This window comes from Lycorma delicatula, chromosome 1, assembly GCF_047948215.1.
Source record: "Lycorma delicatula isolate Av1 chromosome 1, ASM4794821v1, whole genome shotgun sequence".
Lineage (NCBI taxonomy): Eukaryota > Metazoa > Arthropoda > Insecta > Hemiptera > Fulgoridae > Lycorma > Lycorma delicatula.
In genome coordinates, this window is record NC_134455.1 from 226043472 (window position 1) to 226058826 (window position 15355).

The 15355-nt window shown below is 30.0% G+C and overlaps 1 protein-coding gene across 1 annotated transcript in view; it reads right to left on the minus strand.

Annotated features, from left to right (window-relative positions):
• LOC142329289 (oxysterol-binding protein-related protein 2) overlaps nucleotides 1-15355 on the minus strand; it is a 224049-nt gene that overhangs the window by 107703 nt on the left and 100991 nt on the right. The window contains exons 10-11 of the mRNA XM_075373766.1: nucleotides 9675-9831; nucleotides 4210-4275 (exon numbers count right to left, since the gene is read on the minus strand). Coding sequence (XP_075229881.1) covers nucleotides 4210-4275; nucleotides 9675-9831 — 223 coding nt within the window. The remainder of the gene's footprint in view (nucleotides 1-4209; nucleotides 4276-9674; nucleotides 9832-15355) is intronic.

Consider the following 15355-nt stretch of genomic DNA (forward strand, 5'->3'; position numbering starts at 1 on the left):
AAAAAAGATAATGAAAAAATGTAAATATACGAAATTTTCATCCGCACACTCTTCAGTTGTCCTATAATAAAGAGCAATATTTGTCAGGAATGTTTTTTTTTTTGGCAGTCATGTTTTTTAATTTTCAATATTTTCTCTTGCTTAATTATTGCTCCTTGAAATTTTGAATGCAGGATAGCTATGTTTAATTGTTTTTATTAATTATTATGTTATTTCTGCATTGAAAGTGATTGTTTACTTTTCTTAATGTGATCAGAGAAATTAATGTTTGTACTAGAAATATAGTTTCTTAAAGTTTCTATTTGAATTTAAAGTTAGTTCCTAACTGAATTTTTACAATTTTCCTCACTACACACAATTTTATAAACTCCTTTGTTTTACAGATAATAGAGTAAAACATGTTATTAATTATTATATTAAATTTATTTTTTTTTTATTATGGGATCACTTCTAAAAAAAAACTGTTAAATTATCCCCACAGAGTAACAGAGACCCCAAAATAAAAAAATCTTTTATTTGAAATTAGCAAATTTTTAAGTTTAATTTTACTTTGGTAATCATTATAATCAATAAAAAAGCCCAATTGATATGGAGGCCCCAAAATTTTTTAAAATTCAGAAAATTTTATTTTGCTACTTATTTAAACATTTTTTTAAGAAAATAAAAATAAGACTTTTAATAAATGAATTAAGTTCTGCAATGAAAAAGGTTTACAAGGTATTGTATACTCCTCGATCGGAATAGCCAGGAAAGTCATGTAATATTTGTCAGCCTTTTTGCCTTTCAATAGTCAGCAACTTTTCTGATACTACTTTCATTAGATCTATAAAACATATTACACTGTTTATAAAGTAAAGACATAAACTGACTGTTTAGTGAACATCGCTGCTCTAAGATAGAACTACTCTGTGTCTTTTTTGCTTTGTTTTTACATGCATCATAGTCATAAAAAGCATTATATATGGAATATATAATGCAAAGCTGTAAGTAAATGTATCCCTCTATTTTGAAACAATGGGTTACATACACTGCTTCATGTCAGTAGGGAATATTCATGTGCTCATACTGTATATTAGGATTTTTTAATTAAATAAGAACTAAATAAAGAATATTTATAAAGTATTTTTACTCTTTATCAAAAAAAATTACCTCATAAATCTTAACTCATCTGATGTGAATAGAATCTAATTTGTCAGTGAAATAATAAAAAAAAAATCATAATTAATTCACAGTTTTCCAAACTGCCATCCAGAAGTTTACATTTATTTCTTTAAACTTTTCTTTTACCAGTTTTACTGTCTTCTAAATTGAATGTTACATTCTTTTGGGCAATGTAATTTTTAACACATGACCAGACATTCTCAAAAGCATTTAAGTTGGGATGATAAGGTGGTAATCTGACAATAATACGTCCTTTTTCAGCAAACAAAGAATCTATTTTCACATTTTAAATGACAGTTTGTGTAGTTTAATCAATGCATACAATTCAGGTTTGAACATTTCATGTGAAAGTCATATTTTGTTTTTAATGAGCCAGTCAATCATGTCTTGTTTTCTGAATTCAAATTAAAGGCAGGATTTATTCAGATAAATACCACAGTGAGATAAATACCGTACCACAGTGTTCAGACACTGTGGTACGGTGCGTTGTCCATGATTATTACAGATCTCGATGACAGGTACAGTAGCAATTGAGGCACAACCCATTTTTGAAAATTATTAAAATTCATACTGCCATGGTAATCACCTGTTTTTTAATCAGACTTAAATATTATTCATCGACTCCCTCTTGAAATGGGAACTTTCAGCCCTTCTGAAGAACCAACGGTCCTGCTTGACCCTTTATGTGAAAATAATGAATATAGGTTTCATCTGCATATATAATTGAATGATTATCTTCTCTGTATCATGAAGCTCAGATGATGTGACCCTTTATCTCATATATCATCATTCTCCATCACAAGTTTTCTGTTGTTTTCAGCTTTTTTCTGCAGGAAGCCTAAATTTTTTATGACTACATAAAGAGCCCAAATGTCCACTTCAAATGTTATTTGCGCTTTTACTAACGGCAAAAGTTTCCTCAGAGGAGTGACACCTCCATGCTACAAGTGAAAAATCATTTGCCGTCCTCCAAGTAACACCTTTGTTGAAATCATCCTGGTCAATTTTCAACTAATTCCTTGGATGTTTTTTAAGAGGAGTACTAAATTCACTTCCACTAATTTTGTGTAATTCTTGTTGCTTTAAAATGCACTGAAAGGATCTAATGGATACACCAGTAGCTTTAGAAACATGAGTCTGAATTTGTTTTAAATTTTTTGCCTGTCCTTCTTCAGCTTCTTTCTACATAAAATTATAAATATTGAGAATAACTGCTCAAGTCTGACTTTTTATAATCCTTTCCCCCCCAATTTTACTGGTTTTTGCCGACATAATGGGTTTATGTTACACTACGAAAGATTAAATTTTACGAATAATTCAAATACAGTTAACTAAAAAATAACTTTAACAACAACAACACTATTAATAAACTTATTAACAAGTAGCAATTGCAAACAAAGGTCAATTATGTGAGTATTACATCCAGTAATTTGTTACAATAAGACATATACAATATTTTCAGAAAAGTACTTAAACGCAATGTTTTACACTTGGAGTTATTATTTCAATTGACAAGTTATTTACCCCACCATAAACTATTGCTGCAATGTTACAGCGCATCCAATTTCTATCTACCACCACTGAACAAACAAGCTGTAATAGCATATTGCGCTAACATAACTAGCATTAGTAGTGTACAATATTACTGCTTTATTCCTTAATTAGTTCATAATTTGCAATTGTCTAGTATAAAATATATTAAGTAAGACTTAAACACTTTTTTCTTTAAAAACAAACAGTAAGTTGAGCAGGAGGATACTGTCACTGCAAATACAGCACACAATTTGTCTATATGTAGGCAAAATGCAAGTAGGCTGTACTTGCACTACATCTATTAGGTTTAATAGATGTTAAATTCTGATTGTTATTAATAAAACACAATTAAGAAATCATTATAAACAAGAATAGGATATTGTCAACTGCAAACTAATTTAAATGAAATGAGCAAAGTAATAATAATTCTGTACATGCCTACATGAAGCAAAGAATTAAGACCTATTGTAACACACTAGAAACAAATAACAGATTCATTTACAATCACACAATCTGACCTAAACTGTCAATAATAATTTCAATGTAAAACACTTTCTAACAAGAAAAAAACATTTTCAACCAAACATTTACCAAACCACATCCAAAGGAGCATCTTTTAACAAATAAAAATTGTTAAAAAGTCAATTCAGCGTCACTCTATGAAGTCCAAATGCTCAAAATCACTGTTACACTGATCATTACACTTTTTTCTGCATTACTTCAATGATTCCCTCAACAAACTTCTGAGCTAAATCCCTCTTTTCCACCTTTCATGAAAGAATGTTATAGTGTGGACATGGGCAGAACCCATGTACACAATATTAAGCCATCGGTTTTCATCAATTTAATGCATTTACCCCCACCATACAAACAGTTTCCTTTGCTTTCTCATTCACAATCATCCTTTACAATCTTTCTCTTTCTCACATCACAACGTATATGTTGTAAACAAGAAACCTTACACTCCTAAATACAATTTTTCTCCTATAAATAAGCCTCTTTTAAGTAAATGTTACCAAAAAAATGGGTATCTTATATATGAATGCATACTAATGATGCTTAAAATCATATTTTTACCATCTCTTAAGTGTATATTACACTTAACTTTTGTTAATTTCTGAAAAATTTCTTCATCACAAAAAATGATTAAGTTTCTTATCTTTTCTGGTTGTACTACTTTTATATTACCATTATTAACTGCCTCTCAAGCCATTTGTTCATTCAATTTGCAATATTGTACATCAGATGTAAGCTTTGTTAAAACTCATAGAGTTATTTGGAATAATTTTTCTCCACAGATACAAACCAGTCAAGACATGTTAGGATTACATTAGTGCTAAAAAACTAACCATTACTACTAAATTCTTGTAATTAATTAACATAACAGATTTTACATAAAACACTTTTTCAATAATGAACAATAATAAGTTGCCAGTAACATATACAAAAAAAATATTTTTCAAAAATATTTTAATATAGGAATCATTCATAAATACAAGCATAGAAGAAATTTACCTGCCTCAAAAGCATCGTAGAATTCATCATCAGACATATCATAATATCTAGGACTATGAAGGCAAACTGTAAAAAAGAAAAATATGTAAAAATGTTTAATGTAAAATAGTAATGATAAACTCTTCAACATCTGGCAGATCAGATAAGAAGCAAACCCCAGTATACAGTTACAGTATCAAGTTATAATAATTTTTAACGGTTTCCAATCACTTAAAATATTTATGGAAAAATTACTGTATATTTATAATTAAATAATTATAATATCAAAGTTATAATAAGATAATTATAGTATAAAGTTTCAAAACAATATCTTAATTTTCTGGGGAATATGAGGTGTGTTTAAAAAGTAACGAGAATTTTTATTTTTTGGAAGAAATTTTATTTATTTGTCTACATTAATGTTACCCCCTTCAAAATAGTCTCCATTAGTACCACAAACTTTTTCCAATCCCCAAAACACTTATGGAAGTCGATCTTTGGAATAGTGGTTAGACCTTTCAGCTATTCACTTTTAATTTCATCTGTGCTTGTAAAACAATGGCCCTTTGTTCTCTTTATTTTTGGGAATAAAAAAAAGTCACACAGGCCCATGTCTGGCAAATATTGCGGCCAGTGTATCATTATAGTGTTGTTTTTGGCTAAAAATTGACAAACAAGCAATGAAGAATGAGCAGGAGCATTATCATGATGCAAAAGCCATTTGTTTCGCCACAAATCCAGGCGTTTTATCAGATTGCTTCACAAAAACGGCATTGAACTTGTAGGTAATACTCCTTATTGATCATCTGACCTTGCGGCAAGAACTTATGATGCACTATGTCATTAACATCGAAGAACACGGTGAGCATAACTGTCACATTCAACTGTATTTGTCGAGCTTTTTTCGGTCTTGTTGATCCAGAATGCCTCCACTGAGGCAATTAAGCCTTAGTTTTGACATCATAACCGTAAACCCATCTTTCATCACATGTTATGACATGTTTCAGTAGTTCTGTATCATTGTTGATTTCATTTAGCGACTCCTGAACAATTTCAGTTTGCTGCTTTTTTTGTTCGAAATTCAACAATTTTGGAACAAATTTTGCTGTTTCATAGCCAAAACATCCAAAAAAATTTCATGGAATGAGCCACTGATTTCCCAACATCATCAGCGACTTCTCTGATTGTGATTCAGTGATCATTCACAATCATTTCTTTCACTTTTTCCACATTTTCATCAGTTGTTGATGTGCTGAGGCATCCGGGTGCTTGTCATCTTCAACGTCTTCACGACCTTCTTGGAAACGCTTATACCACTCGTAAGCCTTTGCTTTACTCATAGCAGACTCATCAAAAGCAATATTTAACATTTTTAAAACATTGCTACACTTTATTCCATTCTTATAGCAAAATTTAATACAAATTCTGTGCTCCATTATTTATACAAATAAAAAATCACCAATCGTACCAAAACACTTGTTATCCTTTTGGCAGCTGACAACAGACTAAACATCCAATATGGCTAAAAGTGTACAGATACTTTTCACACATGTTTACCAATACAATAACGAAAAAATCCTGAGAATTAGACTAATACAACCCATGAAATTTCAAAATTCTCATTACTTTTTGAACACACCTCATATGTATTTTGAAAAAAATGAAATGCTAGGTTTTTTTGTTTTTTTTAATAATTTCACTATGTAAATAAGTTGTACAAAAATAATTGCACAATTTTTATAATAAAGAATTAAATTAAATTATTTTTCAAAATAATTTAATATAATACAAGAAAATGTCTATACGAATGTAAAAACAAACTTTTATATTAAACCTTAAATGGTAAGCAGAACAAAAAATTTGTTTGTGGTAGTTAATACAAAACATTTCTGAACCTATCATAAAGTTAGTACAAAATTTTGATCTGTACAACTAATCATCTTTCTTTTTTTTTATCAATTCTAAATGTGAAGGAAGCACTCTTTTACACTCCATAAAGATGCTTTTTATGATGCATTAGGTGAAATATGTAAAAGTTACATAAATAAAAGAAAAGAATTCAAGTGCTATGGCAACTGAACGACATATATACCCTTTAAAAATCTTTTTAGCGATGTTTTTATGGTATTTTTTTAATAATTCTTTGGTGAGTGAATAACAATGATTTCACAGGGAGAGTGGGAACAATGAACTATGTAAAATGACAAACAATTTGATATTGAAGCTGTGAGCTGAAGAATCCTTCTCAGCTATCCTGCTCTTACAAAGGATTACATTATATTAAACATTTTTATAAATATAATTACAATGTTAATGAATGTTAAAAACACTGATAATTTAAAAGTTATTCTTTTATTTACATTAATTTTATTTTATAAAATAAATGAAAAATTTCTATAACAAGATAATCCAAATTTTACTCCACTGTTTTTTTAATTGATTGTAACACTATACAGACATTTTTTTATAGTTCTAGAACTATATCTTTCCTAGTTATTTAAGATAAACTACTCTGGCAATAACGTAACTAAATGCTACGTTTATGTAAACTGTTGAATTGAAAAAAAGCCAGCAAAGTACTGCATGACTATCCCAACTATGCCAGTCAATTTTTTAATATTAAATATTTATTCTTAATTCTTAATCACTAAATGATTAACAATGCATTTGTATTGACATTTTATACACTTTTTAGAATTTTACTTTAAAGAAAAATTGTAAAAATTTTACAAAGTTTAAAAAAACAGTATTGTAAAATCATAAAAAAATTCTGCAAATTTGTAAAAAACATTGTAAAATAAATAAGAGTAAAACAAAATTGAAAAAAGTAGTCGTAAAAACTTCTAAGAAATTGTAAAGTAAAATAGCCTTAAAAAGTTAATATTCATGCAGAATTTTGCTGTACCAAAGACTCCTTTAATAATGCTAATATTCATCAAAATTAGTTTTATAAACATTGAAATCAAAAAACTAAAAACATTTTCAATATTTTTTTAAATTTGAAACCAAGTATCAAGGAGGCTTTTTTTATTAATTTTGTTAATTATCAAAATAATATTACTCATCAAAATTCTCAAATTTAAAAAAGATTTTTTTATTATTAGGGTTTCCTTACTCTGAAGAAAATTTAGGAAAGATTTATTCATGAAGAAGTGATCCCTAACAAAACAAAATTAACTTAAAAAGAATTATTTAAAAATGTTGAAAAAATAATGAAAAAATTCTTCTCATTTTGGGTCTAAAATATAATACAAGCACCAAAGCTACTTTAATTTTAATAGCTCTCTTGTCATGAAGAAAAACACAAAAAACTTTATTTTAATAACAAAAATTAAATAGAGTTAATGCCAAAAAACAGAAAACATTTTTTTTAAAGGTGGGAATAAATTTTAAGTAAAGTTTTTCTAAAAGTAATCATATATGGGTGGGTTAAGCTTAACAAATCTGCTTAAATTTTCTCTAAATATAACACCCTCTTCAATAAAATCTAAAAAGAGAAAAAGAAAATTCTCAAAAAACCTTTCTCCATTTTAGGTCTGGGTTTACAATTTAAAAAAATTGTAGACCCGTACTAAACATTTAGACTATTTTTTGATAGTTCTATGTATTAAATATAAACATTCACAAGAGTTTTTTGAAAAATATTTAAACCAAAGAGAGAGATAGAGCAAAAGAATAAAAAAATTTATATTTCAATTTTAAGAGAGGAAATTGATTTATTGAAAACAAATTTGAATTATTTATATATGCATTATAGTTATCTAATTATATACAAGGCATTTTTTTCTAAAATGCCTCTGAAGAAAACTAAAATTGGTTTGTTCGTGATATCCCCCACCACCTTAACGAATTTTGAAAAAAAAAAGTAATATGAACAATGCCCAATATATAAAAATATTTGAGCCAATCTGAACAAAATTGGTTTAGTCAATTCTGAGAAACGAGGTGCTACCCAAAAGTTCGGGGAATTTGAATTTCACATGCGAACCATTGCTGGTACGACCTGCTGCCACTAGATGTGGCTAACAGTACTCTTTGTGAATCAGTGTTCCAACAGCTGTGACGGTGAGAGGCTGCATTGTTGACTTTCGTGTGGTTGTGTAACGTTGTGTTTTTCTGCTTCGGCGAAGTTCTAAATGGCAGATTTTAAAGAGTAAAGAACCTGCATCAAATTTTGCTTCATGCTTTAAAAAACTGGTGCAGAAACCCATCACATGCTTGTGGAAGCATTTGGTGACAATGCTATGAGTAAAAGTAAAACTTTTTTGTGGTACAAACGATTCAAAGATGGACAAACAACAGTCGATGACGATGAGCGTTCAGGAAGACTATCAACAAGCGCAACACCGGCAAACATTGAGTGCGAGAGGCTACTGTTGCAGATCGTAGACAAACAATCCATGATGTTTGTGCAATCATACAAATGTCATATGGGTCCATGTAACGCAACATGACAATTTGAACATGAGACGCATTGCTGCAAAATTCGTACCAAGGCTGTTGAACAGCGACCAGAAACAAAATCGTGTAGCTGTCTGTAGTGAATTGAAAAATTCAGCTTGGAAATGTATAGAGTATAGAGTGATCCCGATGCCTAGTCCAATCTTTAAAAGCATTGATGAACTCCTTTATCTAGTAAAACAATAATGGCTGCGATTGTGCTTAGTTGACTTCTATGACAAGTTTCAGCTTTAATTTAATTTTAGGGTACAAGGCAAAGTTACTGAAGATTAGGTCAAGAGAGTATGATAGGAGTGGTGAGGCACACTACACACAAACTTTGATTTTTTCTCAGTTCTGATCATTTTCTATTAGTTACCTTTTTCTTAGGCATCTCAAAATGTCATAAAAAATCCGAATTCACTGGACCACCAAGAGGAACAAATTATTCACAGTGAATGATCTCAGAAAACATAAGAAGCGCATGCACTTTGATAACCCTTAGACTTTCAAAAACTTTCTTTGATCTTGGTAACTGCAGACTGTTCCACTGTGATGGCTGTTGTTTTGTCTACAGAGTCTATGATAGCTACACTTTAAATCACCTCTAGAATTATCACAATGACCATAAAATTTTGAATATAATCTGCCATCTTTTGAAGCTCACAACATACATCAGTATGTGCTACTTTTGATCACATAACAACGTTTAAAGGACAAACCTCTCAGAGCAATAAGGTATAATCAAGCTTTCAGTATAACTGGCAAGAGCCAGTTATGGGGCCAATCCAATTCATGGATTGTTTGGAGACAATCTTTATGGATGAATTCCCTGATTTCTTCCACATTTTCCAATGTTTTACATTAGTTGCCCAATCTGAGTGACCAGTTTCTAATTGACATTTTACCACCCTTAAAATAAAACATATCACTAAAAAACACATCTTATTAAAATTTTATGTGTTTTTTTCCTCATTTTTGCAAATAATTACACGGAGACTAAAACTTTTACTTTTAGATATTTCTGTAATAAAAAATATACTTACGACTAACTGAACTATTATGGTGTGATAATGGAGGAGAGTTTGATAGATGGGATGCCATTGACTGCTCTAACTCATGATGTTCCTTTGCTAGCACACTCAATGCTTCTTCTAGAACTCTGCATTTTTCCTGCTCTTGCTTCAGCTGCAGTACACGAACCTATAAAATATTAAAACAGAAATCGTATGGCTATATTAAGATTATAGTTTATTTTTATGACATAAAACTATGATTCACAAGAAACAAAAGTGGTTTTAGAATAAATATTTGAAAACAAAATTAAATATAACATTATTTCAAATTAGATCAGTGGAAAGGCTAGGAAAGAAATAAAACTGCAAAACAAATTTTCAGACACAGTAAATAAAAATAGTATAATTTTTAAACATATAACTAATAAATATCAAACTACAGGGTCATTCACATATAACACTGCAAAAAAGGCATAAGATTTGTAAAGAAACACCATTACACAAATATTTTTGAAAGCAAATGGGGACAAAAATCTATTTTTCAGGGAAGTAAATAACAAAAGAAATTAGTTTTAAAATACATATATAGCTCACAACCAATCAAGGAGGCAGTCGTTATTCTGTTCTCAGTATTTTTTATTTTATACTTTTCTTTAAATTACTATATTTAATAGTTAATATTTTAAAATTTTAAAAAACTTTCTATTTAACTCATGTTTTTCTTCTTTTTTTTTTTAATATCAGGTGAAACATAGAAAAATTTTATTACTTTTTTTTTTAGATAAGAATTTTTATAGGAATGAACGATGGAAAAGAAATGTTTATGAAACATATGATATATGAACTTTTTATTTCTTTTTGTTTACGGGATCTAACTGCAAAAGTTTTTCATATATTGCAGACACCTACAACAAGCAAATGCACATAGACATATGCGTGCACACACACACACACACTATCTTTAGTTTCAGGTACAAAACATGATATATAAAATGAATTACCAAAGGAGGGGAAGAGTAAACTCCACTTTTGGGAGAGTAATTGAAGAGGCTAAACAAGAAATCTAAATGAGAATGAAATCTGAATGAGGAAGCTTTGCTTTTCCCCCAATGTACTTAACTAGAGAATTCAAAATGTGGAGCTATTCACAAGTCCTAATCTGTCAGTTACAACTGTATAAGAATTGTGTACATTTATTCACAACAATGCCAAAACTACTATTACGAATGAATAATGAACAATTCTTTTATGCAAGCTAGAACTCTTCATTTATTATCATACCTCTTGATCCATTTTTCTGAAACTTCCAAATTCAGTAAGTTATTCCTTTCAAGATGTACACATCATAAAAGATTTCTGTTAATTTCAAATATATTAATTTATGTGCTTATGAATTCCCTAGACTCACAAATTATAAACTTTCAAAAATTGTAAACTAATAATACAAACAAAAAATATATTCTTATTTATCATAAATGATTAAAAAAAATTATCAAAATTAAGTTTAATTTACAAAAAAAGTCTTAATAATTAACTAGGATTTCATACCCACCTTGATGTAAATATTGTTTAATACATATTTCATAGAATATATTTTATGTAAGCACACATATAGTGTAACATAAATGTGCATCTGTCTTCTCTTTCAGATTCTACATATCAAAATGAATAAAAAACATTCTGAAAAAGTGTTGTTCTGAAAAAATCTCCTTCATTTTCTTGTCTGCCATTTTGTGTTTTCTAAAGAAAAATCAATATCTAGATTGGAATAATTATATTATATACATTTGCTTACCCACAAATTTCTCTAAAAAATAAAAAAATTTGGTTAAGTAGTTCACAAATTTCAAAGTGGATCAATTTTTTATCTTTTAAACCTTGGTATAGTTTTATCAAAATACATTTTACTGACTAAAATGTTCCTTTAAAACCATTTAATCCACAATATCTACTAATGAAGCTGTCAGATAGTAACGAACCAAAAGTTAAAATAAAATTTGGATTTTTCTCTACATTATGTACCTACATGATAAAATGCAATTTGGCTCGACGTCAAAAAAGTCATCTCCAAAAAAATGCATATTGATGCTCAGTTGAAAATTAAAAAGTAAATTTCAAATTAAGTAATGTTGAATGCAAGAAGTGCAGTTTAAAATAAAGCAACATTTGTTTAATTTCAATGTGATTGATATGTATAATGAGTTTAGTTTTAATGCAAATTTAGAATAAACAATATTTAGCTGTCATACACTGAGTAAATAAATTTATGGGAGAAGCTTGCTTTTTCCAATGAGGCCTCGGCTAATTCAGAGATTCTGATAACAAGAGAAGGGTTTATCTTGATTATTCATCACAACATCTGTGAATCAGCTATCATTTCTCAACATTTAGAAAATTATTTACACATCTTGTGCACAGAAGTAATTTTGGTCATTAATACCGTTACAGATATCAATAATTTTATTTGGTGATATTAATCTATACCTAATCCAGTTAGCTTACAGAGTTCAAGTAAACAGATTGCGTGTACAAGTGTTCAGATGGCCAATTCACAAGCATCTTCTGTAAATCCTCATGCATTTAAAAAAAACTACGCGACAATATCCTATAACTACTGTTACCATATATGCATAGCTTAATATCGACAGACAGCAATGGTAGCAGCTAAGATGTCAGAGGGAGTACAGTATATGTACATGCTTGCACAAGCATCACTCTCACTATGTAGCCAATCATGCATATCTCCCACCATAGCAGCGCTGCGGGGCCACCACTCGCAGTCTCCAATAAAAGAGCAGAGTGAATTTTCAATTCATTGTCGACCACTACCTGGAGAAAACCAAGAAAAATAAAAATAAAAAGAAGATGGAAGAAGACAGAAGAAGTTCCCCAGCCGCCTCAACATGGGACCTCCTGACAGATGCCAAAATCCCTGATGAAGCAGCAGGCTGCCCGCCAAGGGAGCTGCTGAGTGCAGATGCTACTTTCCCGCTCCAGCTCGCCAGGCTTCAATCGCCCTGGCCGGTGGACTCAATAACAGGAGCTGGCCCAGCTTGGGATTGCTCAGAGAGAACCACATCAGCTGCACCAGCAAAAGATGACCGATGCTGACCCGACACTGCAGGGTTCTCGGGGTCACCACTGCCGCACTGTAGTGGGGACCCAACTGCCGCTGAGGAGAAGCCCAGTCTGATTTCAATGAACAAGCCACAACTCCCTGACTACAGCTGAGTCGACTTCGGACCCCAAGAGCTGAGACCAGCTTCCAGACCCAACAGCTCTTCTCAAAGCTAACACAAAAACAGCCTTTTTCAGGGCCATCACTCCAGAAACCTCAAACAGCCCTTCTCAGGACTACCATAAGGTTTTAAGGTGCCAAGTGCCATCGAAGCCACTCAGCGACACCACACATTATTATATTTTACAAAAATTATACATATATTTTAAATTTAAATAAATTAATACATATTAAATGATCACTAAGTATTTTCTTACCTTATTCGGCATACCTGATAATGAGTAATTTATTCATTAAAGTTGTCTATTGTTACGTAGTTAAAGAGTTATGAAATTGTCAATTCTCCACTAATACTTTAGATTAAATCTCTATGATAATAAACTAATAATAAATTCAAATCATTTTTCATCATCTGATTACAAGAAATCCATAGTGCTATCAGAATTAAGAGGTACAGTGAGATGCTCAATATTGTTTTCTATTATATTATCCAATTCACAATAATTTGGTTCAACAGTATCTTTTACATGTTTTATACAGTTCTTCCATTCCTGCTTTCCCATTTTATTGATGGCTTTTAAGTATAAGTATTTAACATAAGATGTTTTAAAAGTAGTATTTTCTGAACGCTGTGCAAGTTGATTTTCCCAAACTAACTCAAATGGGATGAGTTCACAATGATAGGAAGGTAATCAAAGCACAGTTTTACCACTGCATCTTCCAAACTGATCAATTTTATATAAATTAAAATTATTTTTAATATGCAAAACTCTTTGCAATAATTGGAGCTTAAGTTCATCCCTTCAAAAATTACTCTTTTGAACTAGGCCACATTTTGATATTCTTTTTCCAGAAGGAGCTGGAATTTTTTCCTTTTTACATGGATGATAAGGGACATTGTCTAAGACAATAACTGAATTATCTTCCAGAAAAGATAACACATCGCTAAAACATTTCTCAAAAAATCACTCATCTCATTACGATAGCCTACTGCAGATTTAGATTCAAAACTCAAGAGACCACCATTGACAAATCCAGTATCACTGCTGATATATGTAATTATGAGACGCCTACCTTAATCTGATGGAGCCTTATTACCAGTTCATAAGCCACACAGAAAGTCTTATTTTGACAAATTCACAACTTTTATCTTTCCAAACGAAACTTTCCATGTGGCCTTCATTAACCCAAGTTTCAACTAAATAACATATTCTATGGCCTTCTTGGCTCATTTTCTTTATTTCAGAGAGGTAATGTCTTCGCCATACAATATTATCATCACTGTCAATTAAAGCACTTTCCCAGCCACATTTTTTTGTATTTAAAATTCATACTCGCAACAATCTATAAAATGATGTACTTTGGAAATCTGGAAAAGATCATTGTCATTTACAGCTCATAAGACTTTGTCTAATCTAGGCAGTCCATTTTGAAATAAAATTCATTAAACACTTTTTTACAAATCATGTTTTTATCAAAACGATTTCTTCAATTGACCTGCAGGGCTCTGTTTTATTAGGAGGTTGTAATTCATTAGTAAATTTATACTAGCGAATCACATTGCTCACTGAAGCAGCACAACTTCCACTTACTTTAGCAATTTTATTAATGACAACCAAAATCAACACTGTTGGATTACTCTGTAGTTCACTTTTGTAAGCATTTAAAATATGTTTTTCCTATAACTTAAGGATAACTGAAACACAAAAATTGAACATGAAAACAAAAGTGTGATCAAATTAAAAGATCAAGGATTTTAACAGAACTGAGAAGATGTAAAATTAACTAACAATTGATTGCATGAATACTATATGACTAATTATACAATGACGACTAATATATGAGTAATGATTACAGAGTTGTGATTATAGGTATGACCATGTTATGAATCAGCACTAATACATGAAACTTGACTCAGCAGAATCATGATGGACTTACACAAACGCAATGTTTGTTTATTCTTCACTCTATAAGCTAATTGAATACAGTATAGATATAAAAAACAAAGAGAATCAGTGATTTATTAATTTCATGGAAAAACAGTTCAAACTGGCAACTGACTCATCATAATAGTTGTAAAATATTGACAAGATCGATATTGAACATAATTTATAATTTAGTCACCACAAATCTACTGCTAGTAAAACAGAAATTAGTTAAATATAAATGATATCAAAGGTAGATAAATAAAATAAACAGTATACATTAAAAAAAAATTTAATAGAAAAATTTCATGTGTATATTTTTTATAATCTTATTAAATAAGTATATAAACTATATATATATATATATATATATATATATTTAAAAATATAACTGCTAAATAATAGCTAACTTTTTACACGTGGTTTTTGTTCTGTTTTTTTCTTTGTTTTAGTATAAAATTTACTATTTTTTTAAAGAATTTCTATCAATGGAAGTTAAGTTTGTTTTACATTATTTATTTACATTAATGTTCAAATTTAATCATTTG